Source organism: Perca flavescens, chromosome 6 (genome assembly GCF_004354835.1).
Source record: "Perca flavescens isolate YP-PL-M2 chromosome 6, PFLA_1.0, whole genome shotgun sequence".
Taxonomy (NCBI): domain Eukaryota; kingdom Metazoa; phylum Chordata; class Actinopteri; order Perciformes; family Percidae; genus Perca; species Perca flavescens.
The window spans coordinates 14350317-14371822 of record NC_041336.1 but is presented as its reverse complement, the minus strand read 5'-3'; the positions used below and the strand labels follow the sequence as shown (position 1 = coordinate 14371822).

The 21506-nt window shown below is 40.1% G+C and overlaps 1 protein-coding gene across 3 annotated transcripts in view; it reads right to left on the bottom strand.

The window, feature by feature from the left end:
• Positions 1–4633: 4633 nt before the first annotated feature.
• Positions 4634–21506, bottom strand: part of thrap3a (thyroid hormone receptor associated protein 3a) — a 28363-nt gene continuing 11490 nt past the window's right edge. Inside the window, exons 1-11 of one of the 3 annotated variants that reach the window (XM_028579502.1) lie at positions 17317–17504; positions 17071–17227; positions 11522–12409; positions 10374–11054; positions 9848–10020; positions 9387–9498; positions 8993–9077; positions 7399–7580; positions 7094–7274; positions 6781–6930; positions 4634–6256 (exon numbers count right to left, since the gene is read on the bottom strand). In XM_028579502.1, coding sequence (XP_028435303.1) covers positions 6017–6256; positions 6781–6930; positions 7094–7274; positions 7399–7580; positions 8993–9077; positions 9387–9498; positions 9848–10020; positions 10374–11054; positions 11522–12409; positions 17071–17204 — 2826 coding nt within the window. In that variant the 5' untranslated portion in view covers positions 17205–17227; positions 17317–17504 and the 3' untranslated portion in view covers positions 4634–6016. Of the gene's footprint in view, positions 6257–6780; positions 6931–7093; positions 7275–7398; positions 7581–8992; positions 9078–9386; positions 9499–9847; positions 10021–10373; positions 11055–11521; positions 12410–15406; positions 15490–17070; positions 17228–17316; positions 17505–21506 lie in introns of those variants that run through there. The other 2 variants (XM_028579501.1, XM_028579503.1) reach the window with 2 other exon arrangements.

Genomic DNA, 21506 nt, shown 5'->3' with positions numbered 1-21506 from the left:
ATACTTTTTTTCTAATTCGAAATCTAAATCAAATCTCCCTTCAATCCTCACTTCCCAGGTTACAAAAATGTAATGTGTTTCTAAGTACAGATATCTTGGTATTTTAATTGATGTATCTCTTTCTTTTACCCTTCATGTTCAGCAGCTAGCAAAAAGATTAAAACTTAAACTAGGGTTTTATTTCAGAATCAAATCCTGCCTTTTTGTTTGAATCTGGGGAAAAAGGCATTTAAGTTTGCTGCTCTCTCTACATGGAACAAGTTACAGAAATCCATGAAACTTACTGGGCTGGTCTCATTGGTCGCTTTTAAGAGGATGTTGACTGACTTGGAGGCAGCCACATCTGGCTGCAGATGTTTTGCCTGATGTGTTTAGGATTGTGGTTGACTTTGAAGGATTTGCTGTTTCAGTTGTTTTATGTTTTTAGTGTTTTTGTGTATTTTGTGTTTGTATGTACTGTATGTGTGGTTGTACTGCTGCCTGTCTTGGCCAGGACACTCTTAAAAATGAGATTTTTAATCTCAATCAGTCTCTTCCTGGTTAAATAGATTAAAAAAATTTAAATAAAAAAAAAAGTACTACCTCATCTTCCCTGTTGAATGTTGGGGAGTCCTCTCAGTCTAGTCTTCAACATTGTGTGGAACAGGATATTGTCTTTTTTTGTGTCCTGTAAAAGTTTTCTCCTGGACAACATTGAGTGGATATTAAAAAGTACAAATAATGTGTACAAACTACCTCACTTCCAAATAAACAAGAATTAACAGCAAATCGTAAAAGTGTTTTAAAAAAAAGAAAACACAATTCAAATTTCATTATTGAATTTGACATGGTCTACTGGAGCAATGGAGGACATGCACAGGTTCTGAGAAGATTGTTTAGCCTATATACACAACGTTCCACTTTTGGGATTCCTCCCGATCTGCTGGAAATTCCGCCGGATCTTACCCTTTTCTGATGTTCATTTTCAGATGTCCGTTACCTTCCAGACCCTCCTCCGCAGCACTGCAGAGGAAGGTCTGGCAATGCGAGACTAATGATTGTTTAATCAAAGACTACCTGGAGACTCTTTGACTTTCATAGCTCTGAGTGAATCAAGTCACCTTGGCCTTCTATTGCTTAGAGTGGTTACCAAATCAGGATGAATCACCACACCCGGTTTCACCGGTTGAGTCTGGGGTACAAGGCGAAACCGGTTTTGATTTTATGCTAACCGGTTGAAATGACATTTGTCACTATGACACCTTCTGGCAAATTTAAAAATAGACGACATTACGACATTAACATGCCGACAGTGTCATGGCAGTGAATCCAACTTGTATTGCAAGCAGTGTTGGGCAGTAGCATTACTAGTTTACCTGCTTCTCAATAGTGTTGCTGTTTTCTGAATCAAATAGTTTTTCAGTAGCGTAGCTCTTTTATTGATCGAGTAGTGCGTGACTGCGGTAGCGTCCACTTAAGCTACATTTCCCCGAGCATTTGTAAAGCTCAAGTGCATCAGAGCTCTCTGCTACGGTCTGAAAACTGCTGAGGATCACTGACGCCACCACCAAACATGGACGTGTACGTACGTAGTGTACATGGATGGATAAAAAAAAAAATAGCTCCAATGTAGTAAACTACTTCTGCCATGTTGCTGTAGCTTAGCTTGCTACATTTATATAGGGGCTAACGTTAGCTTCAGTGAAGTGAAGCTTCATTTATTATCGAATAATGGCTAGCATAGCTCACTAAACTTTCCTAACACTAGTAATAAGCAATATGACAACGCGATTAACATAATGTTATGTTTGTTTATAAACAAACTAACTAACGGAGCCGCTATAGTGTCTGACAGCAATTTACTGCAGAGCGCCGCTATGAAGGTGATTACATTTCAGTAGCGGTGGAAGGGGGGATTAAACGGTGCGCCTTGTGTTTGTTTACTAGAAAGTTGATGTGTTTTTTTCGGGGTGACGAGAAGATATACAGTATCTCACAAAAGTGAGTGCACCCCTCACATTTTAGTAAATATTTCATTATATCTTTTAATGGGACAACACTGATGAAATGACACTTTGCTACAATGTAAAGTATTAAGTTTACAGCTTGTATAACTAATAAATGTAAATGTGCAGTCCTCTCAAAATAACTCAACATACAGCCATTAATGTCTAAACCGCTGGCAACAAAAGTCAGTACACCCCTATGTTAAATTCCCATAGAGGCAGGCAGATTTATATTTTTAAAGGCCAGTTATTTCATGGATCCAGGATACTATGCATCCTGATAAAGTTCCTTTGGCCTTTGGAATTAAAATAGCCCCACATCATCACATACCCTTTACCATACCTAGAGATTGGCATGGTTTTATGTCAGTTAGCCTAATAGCTAGTTTGATTTGCATTGAGAGATGATTTTATGGAAAGTGCCCCATGACAATCTCTAGGTATGGTGAAGGGTATGTGATGATGTGGTGATGTGGGGCTATTTTTAACCTTTCGATTGTTATGGTTTTGGTATTTTGCTTTGCATTTGGTTTACGTTTGTTCCCTGTTGTGTTTGTTTTCTGGTCTGTGTATTGTGTGTTTTGATTATTCCTGTCTTCTCTGTTGTTCCTTGAGTTGCCTAGTGGTTTGTCAAGTGTCTGTGTTTAGTTGTTGTCATATTTTCTGTCTGTGTTCCTATTTCATGTTTTATTTTGATAGTCTGGTTTTCTGTCTTGTCTTGTCCAATTAACTTCCTGAGTTTTCCCGCCTTTGTCGATTGTCCTGCCCCGCCCTGATGTGCTTCACCTGTTGTCTCACCTGTTTCTGATTTACCCATCTCCTCATGTATTTAGCCTCTGTGTTCCCCTTGTCTTGTGTCAGATCGTTTTGTGTCCGTGCCTGTCTAGTTTGTGACCATGCCCTTGTGTTTCTGTCCTGTGCCTTGTGTCTGTTCCTGCGTCACTTTACTCCTGCCTGTGTTTTGCCCGTTAGTTTATGTTTGTAAGTTTTCCAGTCTTTGTGCTGCCGCCTTTTGTTATCATTAAATTAAATCTCTGAGTTCCACCATCTCCTGCCTGCCTGCCTGCCTCTCTCTGCATTTGGGTCCTCACCGTCCCTCACCACACAACATCGATTGTATTTCTGCAGCAGTAGTTTCACCACCTCCGATGTAGAGCAGCGTACAGCCCCTTCCCTAGCTAAACTCTTTGTCTCATTCATACACCCAAACGGGGCTCTGTGTCTGTCAGAAGGTGTGAGATCTACCATATCAGCAGAGCAATCACGTAATGCTAATTCTGAAATATAGTGTTTTTATTCTTGTAATAGCCTGTTATAACTTTATTTTTCTCAAAATATCACGACTCCTCCCAATCTCAGAGAACACAGATATACTGTGTTTTGAATGTGCACAAAGTTTTGGACATTGCTCAAACACATCTTAAATATTACAGTCCAGGGGTTAACAACAAACGACACAAAACAGGAGGGAAGAGTAAATGATGCCTAGGCTAAATGTGTGCTGTCTCAGATATAATTAGAAAAGCCAATCTACAGCCTTACTTCAATATATTCCGTTATGTTTTTATATTTGGATTGTAATCTATGTTTCTCTTCACATTAAGATATTTGCAGCATACATTGATTCAGAAAAAGGTAGAAATAGGTGCATACAAATTCACCAGAATTCAGAAAATGAAGTGTTTAATGCTAAAGATTTTCAATAAATAATTTTAGTTCTTTTGGTGTTATTGGAATACTTCAAAAAATCTTTTTTAGAAAAAATCTCAACATAAATCTCACACTAAACTGAAAAAGGCTGTTGCTGCAATTTTGTTAATTTTACAGGAAAAAACACTGTTATTATTAGATGAGGAGCCTACGATCAAAATAATGAAGTTACTGTCTGTGTATATATCTCACCTGGGCTGGCACATGTTCACGTTAAAAAGCATGTGCGCGTGCACAAGCACTACGGTCATGCGCAGTGTCCCGGTTTTAGCTCCTGGAAATCTGTTCACCCTACACTAAGCGCCGGACGGACAAACGGCGCTTCTGCAAAATAGCCTCGGGAAGGAACTTGTTTATGTGGAACGTGTACGTTCAAAGGTTGTTTTAGTCGTGCAACAGAAAACTCAGATTGGACAGATAGTCTAGCTAGCTGTCTGGATTTACCATGCAGAGATTTGAGAAGTAGTTAACCATAGTCCTCATAAATCAACCGGAGTTTAAAATTCCAAGACAAAGAAAGCGGAAGGTAATGGACATCCGGCCGAAAAGAGCAACATCTGGCAGAATTTCCGTGGATATAGACTATTTGTCCTGAAACACAAGATGGCACTGTCATCAAAAGACTTAAACACGTAGGCCTAGTTGTTGTGCAGCTGTGATGCGTTCATGTACGTACAAAGTGAAACGATCGCTGAGCTGCCCCCAGGGTCGCAGTGTTCCTGGGAGAAAACCAGACTGCTTACAACCACTAGTAAGGCACTGGTCTTTGTTCTCAATATGTTTATTCATTAAACTGGATGTTCAGTTCCTCTCTGGTGTGACTGCTCAAACTGGTGGGAGGCTACATGCAGCTGTGGACATGCGTCAAGCTACACTTTGCTTCCTGAATTGCACTTATACCTGTATAGAAATTACAATAAGAAAAAAACGTCAAGGAGAAAAGTAATCAGTGTCTCTTTAATTTATAGTCTCTAAGAAAAAAACATTAACACCTATTTAAAAAAAAATGCAATCTTTCCAACGCTCTTAACCTTTAAACTATTAAATGTAAATCTCAATCTGTAGGCCTGAATTGTACAAATAAGATCAGCAGACCCACAGCAAGGCACAAAAATCGTGTAATTCAATTGTTTGGGCAGTTAGGCAAACAGATGTGAGCCTAATCCTAGACTTAAAAAGTAATGAACAGAAATAATATTATAGACATAGTATGATATAGACATACTGTAATTCTTGCTCTACAAACTGCCCTGTTCAGTTTCTTTACAAACTACAGACTAAACAAATGCTAAAATGCCTCTTTTATCACAATGTTGACACAGTTGAAGACAATTTACATAAGTGATCAAACTGGCTGGAGAAAAGTTTGCAAACAGCAAATTAAAAACACAACAATCTATGGCAATCCCTTTACAGACAAAGTCAGAATCCTGCATAATTTCCTGCATAGCCAAGTACAAAACTACAATGAATGTCTTTGGAGAAAAAAAACGTATAATCACTATCAGTATTATACATTGATTAGTGGTATCCAAGATCAAGCAAAGAGCTACTTTAACATTTAGTAATCTTTGACAGCAAAATGTTTAATGAGCAACATGTTAAATGTAGAGCTAATGTAGATCTGTTGGTTGTTGTACAATAAAAAGACAGTAGAGCATAACCTTTGACCCATACAGTTTGGTCCCATGTCAGATCGGGTCATTTGTAGAGTGCTGGATTGGCTAAACAGTGAAGTTTATTATGTCAACATGAACTACATTGCTGTCAAAATAATCCAGACAAGACACAGCTCAAAACCAAAAACCTCATTTTCTAAAACCTTTTTAAAGTATTTATCTTGTAACCCACTCACAAAACATGTCTTCATTTGCACAGGTATAAGGCACAAGCTGAGTTTAACTACCATGTGATTTTCTCTTGCTACTTAAAAATACAGATGTCATTAAGGAGTCTTTTTTATTATTTTTGAATTTTTTTTATATCATTCCTGTGAAAAAGTGTAAATGTTACCATTACCAATGCTGCACATACAATTTCCCTTAACCATGTAACGCAAAAAGCATGTAACATAAATCTGAATTCTTATGAGAAACAGCAATTCACCCTTAAACAGTGCTTCTACTAGTTATGAGTTCTATCCTGATGTGGAAAATCATTGTGTCAAGTCAGTGTGAGTATCCTACGCTGAAATTAAAGCATAAAAAAGTCTTGAAACATTTTAATCTGCATTTATGAATCCACTGTGGTGGATAAAATCTCAAAGTGCCATCCCAACAACACCGAAGAAAACTAAGATTTTCAACACACTGCTTCACTGCTCAAGTATTCGCTCCGTCGATTTCCCCTTCTTTATGGTCCAGTTCGATCTCCTCTTCCTGTGCATTATCTTGCTCCCTGTTGATGTGGAACTTGTCATGGGCCCATTTGGGGCTATTGGTGTTGGGGCCCCCAGTGGCTTTGCGGATGATGAATCGTGCCCTTCCACGTGAGAAGCTTCCCCGTCCTCGCCCTCGGTTGTCCAACCACTTGCACTCTGCCTCCCGTTCTCTGTCATCGTGCTGAGAGAAAAAGGATGACAAAAATTGTGAAAGTACAAACTTGCGCTAGGCCTGCACTATACATATATTTTTCTTTTTTTTTATCATCATAGCAATATCAACTGGCGCAATAAACACATCCCGAACAACATTTAGAGATTTTTTTGTGTTTAGTTGAAAGAAAATGTCAGTAGAAAACTGCACTTTAAAATGTAACTATCACATTTTAAATCAATATTGGGTCCTTTTAAAAAAAATATTTATTATTTTTTGGGCTTTTCCGCCTTTATTCGATAGGACAGCTAGGTGAGAAAGGGGAGAGAGAGAGAAGGGGAAGACATCCAGGAAATTGTCACAGGTCAGATTCGAACCCTGGACCTCTGCATCGAGGTATGAACCTCCAAGTATATGTGCGCCTGCTCTAACCACTGAGTCATTTGGGTCATATTGCGCAGCCCTAACTTGAGCTAAATTTGACTAACGACACCTTGTGGTTGATTCAAACAGAGATGGAAGGCATGAAATGGGAAAGAGATTGACCCTACCAAGTAGTATTTCCTGCTCTTGGGAGTGTACTCTGGGTCCCAGTCTTCATTTTTTGGCTGTACTGCCATGTTTGCCGTGGGGTTGGTACCATGTGAAGAATTTCCCTGATAATTGCCTCTGTTCCAGCTCCTTCCACGAATACGGACTTGCTGTAATTAAACAATAAGACAAGGAAAAATAATTGTTTAACAGCAAACTCATTAAGTCAAATGTACAGTGTTAACTTGACACAGTCATTGTTTTAAACTAGGCTCCTCCATCAGTCCAACATGGTTAAACATGGTTAACATGGTTAACATGCGTTAAACTTACAAATCCTCCACGTGGCTTTTCTCCTTCAACTGGTCCTAGTGACTCTGTTTGACCCAGTCTGGCCCTGTTAAAGCCTTTATCTTTGGGGTCAGACTTGCTGTGGGGCAAATCTTCTTTTTGGGACTTAGAGGACGAGGAAGATGAGGACGAACTTGAGCGAGAGCGCTTCTTCTTACTTTTCCTAAAAGGAGAAATTGCACATGCAAAATCCTTCATGGCTAACTGTTTATCATGCAGGGCAGATGAACAACAGCATTCAACATATTTGTAGATAATTTGAAACAATACAGGTCAGTTGCACATACTTTGATGTCTCGCGGCATTTAGAGGACTTTTCCACAGATCTCGCTCTACTAGAATCTGGGGAATCTCCCACATCTTGTCCCCGATCCTGATTGTAACCACTGTCGTGGATGGAATATTTTTTACGGCGCTCAATATCCAAACGAAGGTCCATCGGGTCACCTTTCGATTTTTCCCCGCCGTCCTGAGCAAATCAAAAACAGAACACAACGTCGTGGACAGACTTTGGATTAGCATGTAGATGCCATCAGCCTGCTCACAGCCAAGCTGGTTTCTAAACTAAACAGTGAGGTTGATGGATAGAGGGGGTAAAACCCAGGTAACAGCCAGCTGGCATGAATAAAACCAAGCCATTCTGGAGTGAATTTTCCAGTGCACTTAAAGTGCCAAACCAGTAGTTTTGCAAGTTTTTAGGATTACCTTAAAATCTGAACCATTATCCAAAGCATATGTTTTTAGGTAGAATTTGTCTGCCTTCAAAGCACCTATTTAATATGATAAGAAAATCAACTTGAAAAGACTTAATCTTTGCTTCAGATAGGCAATCCATCACCGTCAATATTTAGGCAGCTGTATTTTGGGTTAAGTTATTGCATGGTCAGCCGCCAGAAGGGTGTGTTTTGAAAACCTCCTTACTGGTCGTTCAAATGCTTGTGGGAAAGTCCAGCATCCAAGGCTTCAAGAATCTGTTGCGCTACAGCAACAAACGGCAACAGCATATTTCACGTCATCCATGCTTGTTTGTCTTCCATGTGCAACATGACTTCCAGCAGCCAATTCCCACATTTTGAACATCCGAGCTCCAGAGACATGGTGCTTTCACATTTCAAAACGATCCCTGTATGTGCACAGTGATGTATTTCCTATTTCAAACAAGTTTAAAGTCACTGTAAGTTGATTAGCATACTGTACTGAAACCAATAGATGCCTGGAAGGTGGGATACCAATCTAAAAACTTTGATGTATGCTTTTGGAAATGGTTGCTGGGACCCACTATATACACACTTTGTAGTTGTTGAGATACTGTGTGTCTGGCAAAACAACTAATATGGTTCTTTAACAATGGTGAAGAATAGGAAGATAGGACTGTTCATGCTAATTTTACTCAAGGTAATAATGTATTTCAATAGTATTTGCACCTCATGTTTATAAATGCTTGACCATATGTGTCCATGCACATCCATAAAGAAAGATTTACTCAGAAAGTGAAAATCAAAGCACAGGTGCATAAAGTGCTTGCTGTTGGTTATTTCCGTTTCTTATTTTTTTTAAGAATACTTACGAAGACATTTGCTTAGAGTCCTTTGAACAGCTTTGGCACAGTGGCTTCCATTTGTTAGAACTTATATGATTCATTAGCCTTGGTCAGGCTTGTGGCCACAGTCTAAGCAATTCATTCATTCACCATGTGCGGAGGCGATATATAACAAACAACAAAGTCAAAGTGCCTTATTTTGCATTTGCATTTCTTAGACTGTGCATCTCCCTTCAAGGAAAGCCACAGGCTTTCAGAGAGTGCAGTCTAAAGGCATCTGCTCACTCGTTTGCTGTTGTTTGCTTTTCCAACATATTTGATACTGCAAAATGTTGAGTCACCTTGTAAGTGCCATCTTCTGAGCTTTTCATCGCCTCAAAAAGTTGAGAGTGTTTCTTAAAAGCTCTTGGTGAAACATCAATTCTCCTGTGAGAAAAAAACACATTTAAGACAAGATGATTAAAGGCACATAGTACAGGAACCACAGTACAGGTGCTAAAACGGCAAACTGTGAGCAACAAAATCAAACTGCAAAGACGACACAAAACGGACAAAGGGAAATAAAAATTGGTGGGAAAATAAAACTGACCTCCACCGAGCATGAGAACAAATAAGCGAAGATAGTCTGTTGATTTTCAGGTAGGAAAGGTGAGAGAAATACCTGAAAGCTGTTAAAAGAGGAGGTGAAGCCACAGCACACTGAAGGTGAGAGGGTCACTCAATAGGCGACTCTACCTGTGTATTTCTGGGCTTTTTCTGGTTTTCATCATATCCTTCTCTGCAGCTCGTCTTTGGTACATGGTGAATCGCTCGTTTAAAGTCATTTCAGAGGATGGAAAGTGCTGAGCTGCGCAGGGAAACAGTAGAAACAGCTGTCAAAGTAGTTAGTGCTTTAAGTGTCTGGTCACTTTTCCATCCAACTGTGATGCTGCATTGAATCAAATATCCCCATCTGCATATGAAGTAAAACACCAGTAAAGTGCTTGAAGGTCTTGTTTTACAGTCCCCTCAGAAACATAATGTCTGCAGAGAAATTGCAATTGTGATGAAGTTGCTTTACACCGATTTGAAAGGTTACAGTGTTGAGGAACTTTAATGGTGAGATCTTAGTAAGCATGTAGTGTGATTTGTCTGTTCCTGGGCAAAAAAAAAAAAAAAAAAAAACTATTTCTCCAGCAAGAGAGGTGAGGACTCACCTTTAATGTGGTGAACGATGGTGACAATGTGTTGAGCAAACAGCTCAGAGGGACTCCTCTGTAACGGAGCAGCCTGAACATGTTGAAAGATGGAGCGAAACTCCTGATCCTTTTTTGAGGACTGCACAAGATCCTGAGACAACTGTCGCTCCTCAGCTAAAATATCAGAAGAGCTGAAAATGACAAATAAAAATCTGAAAAAAAAGCCTTAAAACAGAAAACATGTTATCTCGATCACATTAAACAAAATATAAACGGGGAAACCATTGCAGGAAATTCTTCTTTTTTTTAAATAAAAATTTGAATAAAAGGCTCAAAACAGAAAACAATGTTCTCTATCACATAAAACAAAATTCAAATGAGGAAAGTGCAGAAAGTGCTTCTTTGTTTTTTTTTATATATAATTTTCTTAAGCAATCAGTATATAATCAGTTTACTATTAGCTACTGTTGCAAAGTCTCCAGCTGGATGTACAGATGTGACTAATGGCTCAGCATGGGACCAGAACCCATTATATGATGCTCACCTCATCAGGCTATCTCCAAGGAAATCCATTCTGAGATTTAATTTTGCTTCCTGTTTTCTGGAGGCCATGAAAGGCGAGTCCTCTCCCCTGAGCTCCTTGTCAGAGTACCTCCATGGTGGGGGTGTAGGAGATGGGATGGAGGGAGATTTTGCCATCTTCCTGGCTTTACCACCCACGTCTGAGGACAGATCCTCAAACTTTCCTGCCAACTCCCTCTTGGCGAGGGCAGCAGAAATCGCCGCTGCTTTATCCCGCTTTCGACTGAAATATATGTCCTCTGCCATGGCGTCAACGTCACTGTTAGCTACCTGTGAATGGGCCACATTCTGCCATTTGCCAAAGCATTCGTCAAACAGTTCCCGGGCCGAGTGAGATACCTTGATCTTTAGCTTAGAGGACTCGTCCCCATTGCGCCAGTCTTTGTGAAGTGGCTTTGAATGAGGCCTGATTATCAACTCCTCCTCTTCCTCCATGTCCGCAGACAGAAAAGGAGAAGCTTTCAAAAAGCTGTTCAGAGACACTTCCCCATCATTGTCCTCTTTGTGCTTTCTTGACACAGAGTCAGGGATATTCGCGGATGCTTTGCCATTCGCTTTCCCCTGTTCCATATCCATATCATTTGCTTCTGTGTTCTTGCCATTTCCCCAAGCTTTAGATTTCTTATTTTGCTCCTCCAAAAACCTAAACAATGACAAAGAGATAAAGAGCTGCATCTAACTGGGCATGCAACGTGTGAGACAACTGCAAATATGAAACCAAGTGATTGTCTGACCGGATGTCATATTAGAGCCTTTACAAACACGATTTTCTAAAACTACAGAAAAAAATGAGTCATAAGTATTTTAGCTATGAAAATAAAGACATCATTTTGATTCTATAAAGAATTTCCATGAAAAACAATGCTGTTTGACAAGGCAAATATTTTGAATCCCCCTAAATAACAAAATGTTTTATAAGTTTGTTATGACAACCACACTTGACAACCCAAGATTGCAAAGCCAAGGAAATGTCAGGATGAAATGACTGTGTGGTCTAAAAAAAAAAGGCATGTGAAAACATTTAAGCAATAAATGATAACATTGTCTATAAAGCTTGCATAGTTTAATAAAGAATATTTGAGAAAAGAAGAGAAAAAAAATCTGTCTTACTGTCTGAAGGCAATGGAGATTGCAGTTTTATCTCCATCCAGGTATTCCTCATTGGAGAAGAAGTCAAGCATTGGATTTAGACCTTCACGTGAGGGCTTTTTTGTTTTGGATGAACTACACACCATCTTCCAGGAGGGGGCGCCATTGCTGATGTCATTTGTGACTTTAGGGGAAGGACTAGACTGGTTAGTAGTTTGGCTGTTGTGGCCAACACTAACAGCAGCGCTTGCCAAAGGACTCGTTCTCTTTGGACTGCTGCTGCAGTCTGTTAGGCCCTGCCAGTTCCCCTCAGTTTTCCCACTTCCTGCACCTTCTTTAGCATCTCCCGCCAACATTCCGACAAGCTCCACTGGCTCCGTATCTCCCCCTCCTCCCTTTTGGATCTCCTTGGAGGCCGAGAGCTCCTCTTTCACATCTTTGGAGTTTTGGTTCGTCAGCAACAAGGCTGGCCTGCATTTGGGAGAGGAGTGTGAGGAAGAGGAAGAATGCTGCGAGTGTCTGGATAATGGCGACGAGGATCGGTCAGAGTGGTGAGAGTGACCACGAGTGGGGCTTCCTGAGCGCTGCTGGAAGTTGTGGGAGCGTCCTCGTGAATAGTTTTGCTGCTGCTGCTGCTGCTGCTGCTGTTGTTGAGGGTACTGCTTGTAATTCTTCCAGTTGGGGCGGAAGTAGTTGTTATTATTGTTGTTGTTATAGCCACCACCCCCGCCACCACGCTGGTAGCGTCCACGTTGAAAGTAGCCCCGCCCTCGGCCCCTGAAGTTGTACGGCCTCCGGAAGCCGCGGTGGTAGCCCCGGAACTCACGAGCGTTCTGGTATCCCCTCGGATATTTCTTCTCCCGGTTATGAGATGGAGAATGAGATCTTGACCGTGTCCGAGACCTAGAGCTGTGAGCGAAAGCAAGGGGAAAATGAAAGGACATTGTTATTATTTCATTTTCAAATGAATTTCCAAAGATTAATATATATTAGTGCTGTCAGACAACGCGTTATTAACGGCATTAACGCAAACCCATTTTAATGGCGTAAAAATTTTTAGCGCGAGATTAACGTTCTTTTTGGCCTAGCAAACTTTGTAGTTTTTTTCACATGCTGTTGCAACAACTAGTAACGTTAGAAAAACTACAAGACCACACCGGATCTAGCTAGACCGGGAGCAAAACAACAGGAACGCCGCACACACTTGTTTGGGCTTGCGAGCCGGCCAAAGAGTAGTAGGCTAACGTTACGTTTTGAGTGGATGGTGAGCACGAGACGCCAAAATGGATGGCAATAAGATTCTGAATGGAAAGTTGACTTTTAAAAAGTTGCCAAATGGTTCCATTGACAAGACAAGAAGTGATCTGTGTTTTTTGTCTTTGTGAACTGAGCTATCACCGCAGCACGTCCAGTCTGATTGATATATATATATACACACACACACACACACACACACACACACACACACACAGAGCAGGGAAAATAAGTATTGAACATTTTTGTCAGTAAAGATATTTCTGATGGGGCTATCGTGAAAATGTCATGATATTTTCACCAATGTCAGTAACAACCCAAGTAATCCACACATGGAGCTGAGCGCAAGTTCTTTCAGGATGACTTCCTAAACATAATCACTCCACACTCTCCTGAATGGATCAGCTGTAGAGGCGTTCACTTTAGTCTTAACCAATCAGAAGCTGCCAAGAAATCTCGAGCCAATCACTGCACGACATCCCTGTTTTAAACCTGTCTCTCTCTGCTGCTCAGTTGTCATTTCAGGAAGTGCACCACCCTCCTCCTCCCCTGCTCCTCTGGTCTTCGCCCCTCTCGGCTCCTGGGTCCCATTCCGGCCGGCCTCTGCCGGCGGCTTTTGGCTCCTCACGCCACCATCAGTGTCTAGGCTCCATCAGGGGGGTTCATACTTCGGCCCTACCCCTTTTAAAAATGTTCTCAGGATTTTTAAATGATGGTGGAGTCTAATCTCCAAAGACTGTACTGTCTGCCAGTGCCAGATGCTGAAAAACAGCCCCACACCATGTTGCTCCCACCTCCAAACTTCACTGTTGGTATTGTGTTTTTAGGGTGATGTGCAGTGCCATTTCTCCACCAAACATGGTGTATGCTATGACAGCCAAAAAGTAAAATTTTGGTCTCATCTGACCAGTTTATATTCTCCCAGTATGCCATTGGCTTGTCCAGATGTTGTGCAGCAAACTTTAAGCGAGCTGCTGCTGAGGCCTTTTCTTGAGCAGTGGGGTCTTGCGTGGCGTGCGTGCACAGAGGCCATGGCAGTTGAGTGCATTACTAATTGTTTTCTTTGAAACCACTGTACCTGCTTCTTCCAGGTCTTTCTGAAGATCTCCACGAGTTGTCCTTGGTTCTTCGACATCTCTTGTAAGTATTCTATGGACTCCTCTGTCAGAAATCTTGCAAGGAGCACCTGGTTCTGGCCAGTTAATGGTGAAATGATGTTCTTTCCACTTCCGGATAATGGTCCCAACAATGCTCACTGGAACTTTCAAAAGTTTAGATATTCGTCTGTAACCAATGCCATCCGTATGTTTTTCTACAATAAGCTTGCAAAGGTCTTGGGACAGCTCTTTGCTTTTACCCAATGCTTCTTGAGTGACACCTTGGTAATGAGACACCTTTACTAATCCAGTTGATATTAATTTGCACTAATATGGGGCAGTATTGCTTCCTAAATACTGACAGATTTCAGCTGGTTTATTGGCTTCCCGTGCCTTTTTACTCCACTTTTTCTTCATGTGTTCAATATTTATTCCCATTATCATTCCACTTTATGACACATAACTTTTGTCATGGACATACATATTTTGATTTATTTGTATGTGTGGATTACTTGGGTTGTTACTGACATCTGGTGAAAATGTCATTCCAATAGCCCCATCAGAAATATATTTACTGGGAAAAATGTTAATGCGTTCAATACTTATTTTCCCCGCTGTATATGCCTACATAACAACAAAAAATATTTCTTGGGGGTTTCAAAGGAATGTATTACAATCTTATACAACACTACCTAAAACTGTAACTCACAGCATCGACAAAATGATTTTGAGTGACTCTCCATATATGGGTGCGCGCTCTACCAGGTGTGCTACCCAGGTGCCCATTACAGCAATTACATTAGCTTTAAATAAGCAAAACTACAGAGACATGTGAAAGTGCAGCTTCAAGATTTTTTTTTCATACGTATCAAACTACCATAAAACACATTTAAAAAAAAAAAAAAAAAAAAAAATATATATATATATATATATATATATATATATATATATATATGGATGCAACTGTATACATCTATATATATATATATATATATATATATATATATATATATATATATATATAGATTTATACAGTTGCATTTGGAATTAACAAAAACATATGTTAGTATGTAGGAGCCCACAGGCTGCAGGGTCGGACTAGGCCACATGGTGGCTCTGCTGCACTTCTGATGTTGTTCTCTAGCCTGAACCTTAAACATAGTTTTAAGATTAAAACCACGAACCACGATACAGCATGTTTCCTTCTTTAAAACGGCGCTTTTATCAGTCCAAGATGCTCTTTTTAAGCCTGACGCATGTCAACACAACATCCACAGTTAGACATCAAACTAGTTCCGTATGTTCTTTAAGTATTTCCTTTACAGCTACATCTTCAGCAACTTTTCTACAACTGTTAATAAATAAAAAGTAACTGCTCAGCCAGTTTCCCTGTTATAATCAAATATAATATAAAAGACCTGGTGAAATATGTAGGTATATTAAGACATTTACAAACGCCTACAATATATTGCACAACAATACTCTAAATGGACAGAGCAAAGCAGTACCACACTACATGCAAAACATGCTAAAGCCAAAAAAGCACAAAACTCACCAAGTGTGTTTTTGCATTGGAATACAGAGTGAGTAAAGAAAGCAGTGCACTGAGCAGCACTGCACACTCACAGTGCGAGCTACAGATACTACATCTCCTCTGGCCAACTCTGGTGGAGCAGAGAGTCACATGGACTTTGTGAGGGAAAAAAAATACTTCTACTCCAATCCTTTGACTCTACGTTTGCCAGCTGTACTGGCTGTTCAACCAGTTTAGTGAGACTTTTAGTATTCTGACTCTTTCCCAACATACTGCATATATTGACATTTTATTGTGGTCTTAATGTAATTTTTCAGCAAGATACACTATAGCTTCACTTATTAAACATGAGATAATTCACTAAGGAAAGTCTAAATGTTTTGCTGAGACACAGTCTGCTTCTGTGGCCCATTTAACTACTGAAGTGATTCAATGCAAAAGATGCTGACGGTGAGAGGCGAGTCCAGAAAAAAAGCTTTGTCTGTGTTAAGTCATCAGACCTGGCAACATGTTGGAGGTGTTTTGAAGAATAAAAAGAAGTGGGGAAATAAAATGTGCGAGTGTTCATATACAACTTATGCAAATGTGTTCTTTCAGGCTTGCTACAGTTCCAGTGTAACCCCAAACCCATTTGCACATGTGCAAGGTGGGCTCAGGAAGAGTAAACCATTAGATTCCTTCCATGTCTCTTCTTTATGCTAATTTTAATACGTACTGCAACACTGCCAGGAAATGAGCTGCCCTGCCATTTTATTGCCTTGCCACAGCCATTCTGCCAGAAACTGCAAAGGCATTAGAGTGAAGCCTTACTTATTCTTCCAAAGGCACATCGTAGCCAGCAAATAACCCCACAACCAGGGCATTTTTATTTAAGCAAACCAAGCAACAACACATGCTGCCCTCTTGATTATCATATGCCACTGAGGTCAACTAATATCGAAATGTCCACACGCAATGCAAACTGCAATAATATTCACTCTAACTAAAGTAAATTCACAAACCGGCAGCTGAACTCTTTCTCAAACATCAATTTCCTCTTGAAAACCGAAGCCGACTCCAGAGTTTGAGTCCGACCCAAATCCATTAACACGCTACACCAGCTTTGTGAGTTCATGAGAACCAATGTCCAGGACAAGATAATATCTTGCATAATGGAAATCAACAAATATGCCGCTAACACGAAACGCTGATTATAACCGAACACAGAGCTGCTTGTTGACATTCCCACTGTCACAACTAAACTAACTGGCCCTGCACATATATATTTTTTTACATGCCAAACGTACCAGCACATTGCATACTCAGCTCATTGAGACAAGATTTACTAGATAGATTTTAAGTGGAAAAGGAGCTTAGCAAGAAATTTCGGATGACCAATACTAATGTCTGTACATAACGAGGCCCCAGCCCTTTACTTGCTGCACCTGCTGCTAGTTTTTTTTTTTCCTTCATCACAGTTATTCATACTTTAAGCATTAGATGGGTCAAGCCATTCTTCATTTATATGTGCTGTAAAATACCTTTTTCAAGAATCAAGTTATCAAACCTCGTTTTAATAAGTGTGGTCTGGCAACACGGAGGCATCATCAACAATCGAGCAAAATACAGTTGATCTTGACCACAGAAACACAATAAAGCCAATAGGTTATTCAGAGAGGACGATTGTTCATAAAATGGTACTTTACCGGTAATGGCGTTTCCTGGACCGGGATCTGGAGCGACTTCTGGAGTGAGAGGTGGAGCCGGATTTTGACCGGGATTTTGACCGGGACCTTGAGTGGCTCCGAGACCTCGAGGCTGATTTTGTGGATCTGGACATCACTGCAGCCAGCCCACCTCAAACTGTCACACAAAAGAGTTGTAAAAAAACAAAGTCAGGATTTTAAATAATGTAAGACGGTAAACTATAATTACATTGGTTATATAATCACCTTTTCAAGACACTGGATGCATAGAATGGATATTAATCATCTACGTGAACAACTGAATGAGCTATTATCACGTTTAAAAAAAATCCATCTTAAAAAAAGAATTCCCGAAATACAATATCCGACAGAAATGAGTCATCTGAGATGCACTTCACAAACAGTCTTATCGCAAAAGCCGAGTGAAGCAACAGAACAGCTGTGAAAAAGGGAAGGCAATAGGCTAGGGCATCCAAACAGAACCAGATTTATTTAGTCACTGGTCATTTGCATAGAGGGCAGTCTTACATAAGTTATCCGACTACTTAACTGTGGAGCACGCTATAAAATGCTAATACAAAGATAGTAATCGGTACGATATACCAGACTGTACTTTTCCTCCACTGCAGAAGACATTACAGTAAACCAGCCAAAATGATGTTAAAACTAGTGACAGAAATGTTTGTTCTCTTGCCACAGTCTTTACATTAAAACACAACTCAGACTCTCAAATAGGGTGAAAAAAAGAAAGCCAGTATGTTCAGCTTCAGTCTATCAATGTATTTCTTTGAATGATCAGCCCATACACATATAGGATCAGTCTACTCCAAGCCTCGCCACTTATCCATACATTCAATATCTTAAATACACTATAGTTTCGGTTTAGTTCAAACTGGTGAGAATGTGACAAGAAAAAGGTGTGAACAGATGTGGTTTTGAAATAGAACACATTATGCTATATGCTTATATGCTGGGCCTCCGCTCAGCAAATGTAGCAAAGCTTCAAAACGTACTTTCACGCGTGAAGGAGTCTTTACAGAAAAGTTTCAGACTGTTCTAATCTTGTCGCTTTCTAGTTGCTTGGTTGTTGTTATATGCCTTGTGATTCACTGGTTACTGTTATCTCACACCTGACTAGTCCAAATATTACAACAAACTAAATAGGAAAATAGTTTACTTCCTCTGTAGCTACTTTACCATGTAACATTTGCATGTGGTTAATGGTCTGCTGTGAATCTGCTACCAGAGAGATGCTCACATCGGATTGCTTGCTCAGTGCACTCAGAGCTCGGTACACTTTTCACGTCTCGACTCCTCTCTATAGTAGCAGCGTCTTGTTCTGTCCAAGGTCCACAAGGCATTATCTATGACGTATGATCTTCAGATTACAGTAAATGCTAGGGATCAAATAATTGATCTTTCATCATGAGAGTCATCTTCAGGGGCTTTGGAAGAAGGAAATTGCCGACTACACATGACAGGGATTTCAAAGTCAGCGCACGCTTTCACATAATGGTCCCAGTGTGCATCCTCGCTACTATTTTGGAGAGTATTGAAATGGGTCCATCTTCCCCCGCCTCCTCCTCGTGCTCTATGAACTTCCCACTCTCCTTATTTCTGGCAGCTTGTTGTTTTTGGCTTTCAGAGAATAATTTCCTGAAGGTTCAGCCTCAACAGACCGTCAATTTAGCTTAGTCTGCACATTTCAAGAATGGCATTCAGATGTGCCCGTTTCCAACACGTGGTAGGTAAATGGTAAAATAAATACATTGTAACAACCTTCTTTATTTTGCTATATAGAGCAGAGGAAGTTGGCCTTGAGGGTGGAAAACCTAATTGTAATGGATTATTCTACATTTGTTGTAATAGCTGTAATGAAACCAACAAATCTGTGCTTCAGAGATTTTCCTAGTGATAAAAATAGTTTCGTTTTGAACAATTGTCAGAAGAAACTGTATACTAAACAGCTATACAAAGGTTCCCCAGCCAAAGTAGCATTGTGTTATGGCTGTATATACAGTATATTTGTGTAAGAGAGGGCAAGCAAAGTGCTGTTCTTGCATTTTGTATTCAGTATATAAACTAGTTGGTAGAATTGAACAGTGGGATCGGTTTCAATAGGTTTTCTCTGAACGCTCATTTGATAACCAGCTGCAGCTGTCCCGGCTCCACACTGTGTGGTCGGCAGCCTAATCACTGAGATTTCAGCCTGTCTAAAAGGCTGTGGGAAGCTCGGTCTTTAATCACTCACTACTAGGTTTGCACACACAAACGCAATGACTGCCACACATGCACACACAGTACATGTGTCTAACTATACTTGTGAGGACTTGAAGGACTTTAAGGACTTTAACGTTTTACTTTTTCTCACCTTTACTACATCCTGACACTGAAATAACCACTTCATCAACTGCCAACCCTATCCATGTGGTTGTCAATCACTGAAATGACCTTACTATTAATACCATCACGATTGTCAACTCGGTCCCAAATCCTACACTTGGTGATGCAGTCACAAACAGCAGCACCAAGAAAAACAACATCTTTCCTGGTTTAAAGTCTAACTCCAGTCTTCCAGGGGGTTGGATTATCTAATGCTTGTATCATCAGGTGTAATATATGTCTTGTTGACCGGTCTCTTAATCGACAATCTTGGTGACCTTAGTTTACCAGTAACAACAACATATTAACAGGAACAGCATGCAGAACCAGAAAAGCAGGTCTTCAACATTGCAATATAGAAAACACATTGCAGAGCATGGTGAATAGATGTGTTTTGAAATAGTAAAACCGAATCAAACAGTAAATAGTTTCTCACATGAATGGAAGTTTAAGAACGCACACACACTCGCATGATTAAGAGCCACTGTTGGAGTATGAAGCAACAGCTGTGTAATCCTCATCAGCTGTTTATTTAATGTTACGGCAAAGGTATCTCTGATCAACAATGGTCCAGCAACTCGATACATAGCTCAAAGCGTACGAGGAGAAACACTCCACTCAATCAACTGCCCTATCATTAAGACTTGGATGCCACAGTGGCAGCTGGAATCACATTTGCTATCTATATGTGCCCCTGAGACACCCCGCTCGCTATTTCAGAAAAGCCACAGCAACTGTCATTGGCACAATCTTTGGTTATTGAAATGTGGCAGTCCCTCTTAGTGTTCCCTCAAGACACTTCACATGCTGAGGCAGTTAATGGATAGCGAAGCCACTGGCAGAGCTGTTCGGGACAAGATAAACCTTTCAGCTTCCTTCGTGGGTTATTAATGAAAAAAAACAACTTCTGAATAGTCTGATTCATTCAGTTATGTTTGAGAGTATTAGCGGACTTTTGTTTGTCTTTAGGGAGATACTGAACTGCTAGAGCGACAAATAGATGACCGCATGCAGAGTTCCTGCGACATTATTCTTCGCTTATCGCCTACAATGACAGATAATCATTCAACGTGGCATTGAACTTGGCCACAGGTTTAATGATAACATGATCCCAGTCGCAGCTAACTTTATGCTAACAGGCAGTTCAATATTCCTCAATGTTTGGAAGGATTTGTGCTGCTTTTCATCATTTAATTCAATTTTTAAAAGTTGTTCTTCATAATCAACTGTTTATAAACGGTTTGTAGATGTCTGCCATTGTTAGGCTAGTTTTGCCTGGAAAGTGGCATACATCACTGTCATCCTCACACCAACATGCTTCTCAGCTGTCTGTCATCACTACATTTGTGGAACTCTGCTGTATACAAGAGGGAACTCATCAGCTAAAGGTCCTCTCTATTTTGGTCAGTTGGTAACAGCCGGGGCAATGATGAGATATAGATCTTTTATCTAAAATGTGTACAGTGGTTTGTTTTGTCCTCTCTTTAAAGTCTCTGCATGGAGTTTGAGACACAGTTGGTGTTTATCTTGTTAAATATGATGTTAAATAATGTAATGCTGTAGGGACACCACCTAAAACATGCAGACATTAAAGTGTTCGGTTTCTTCTCTAAACAAATTACACCACTACTGTACATGTCAATGTGGGCAACAATTCCAAGCCACATAGTAAGTTAAAATGATCAGTATATCCTCACAAAGAAGGTGGCACACACAAAAGTGAAAACAAAACTAAATGTTCTGTAACACTACTTCAGTACATGCCAAGCATACTTTAATGTGGACACACCTTTTCATTGTGTCTGTAACCTTTGTGCAGCTAGTGTTTGCTTAAAAGGATCAGCCTTAACCAGGATCTGGTAGCCTAACAGGAAACAGCATCATTTTTTTTTAAACTTTTTTTATTTACATCATTGCACACCAGAAATAGTTTAATGTTGACCTCAAAACCCATAGAGATAAGCATTTACAGGAAACTTGAGTGTAAGAGACTATTCTTATTGCTAAATATGACTTGTTGGGCTTGGTTCATTTTCATATGTAAATCTGATCAT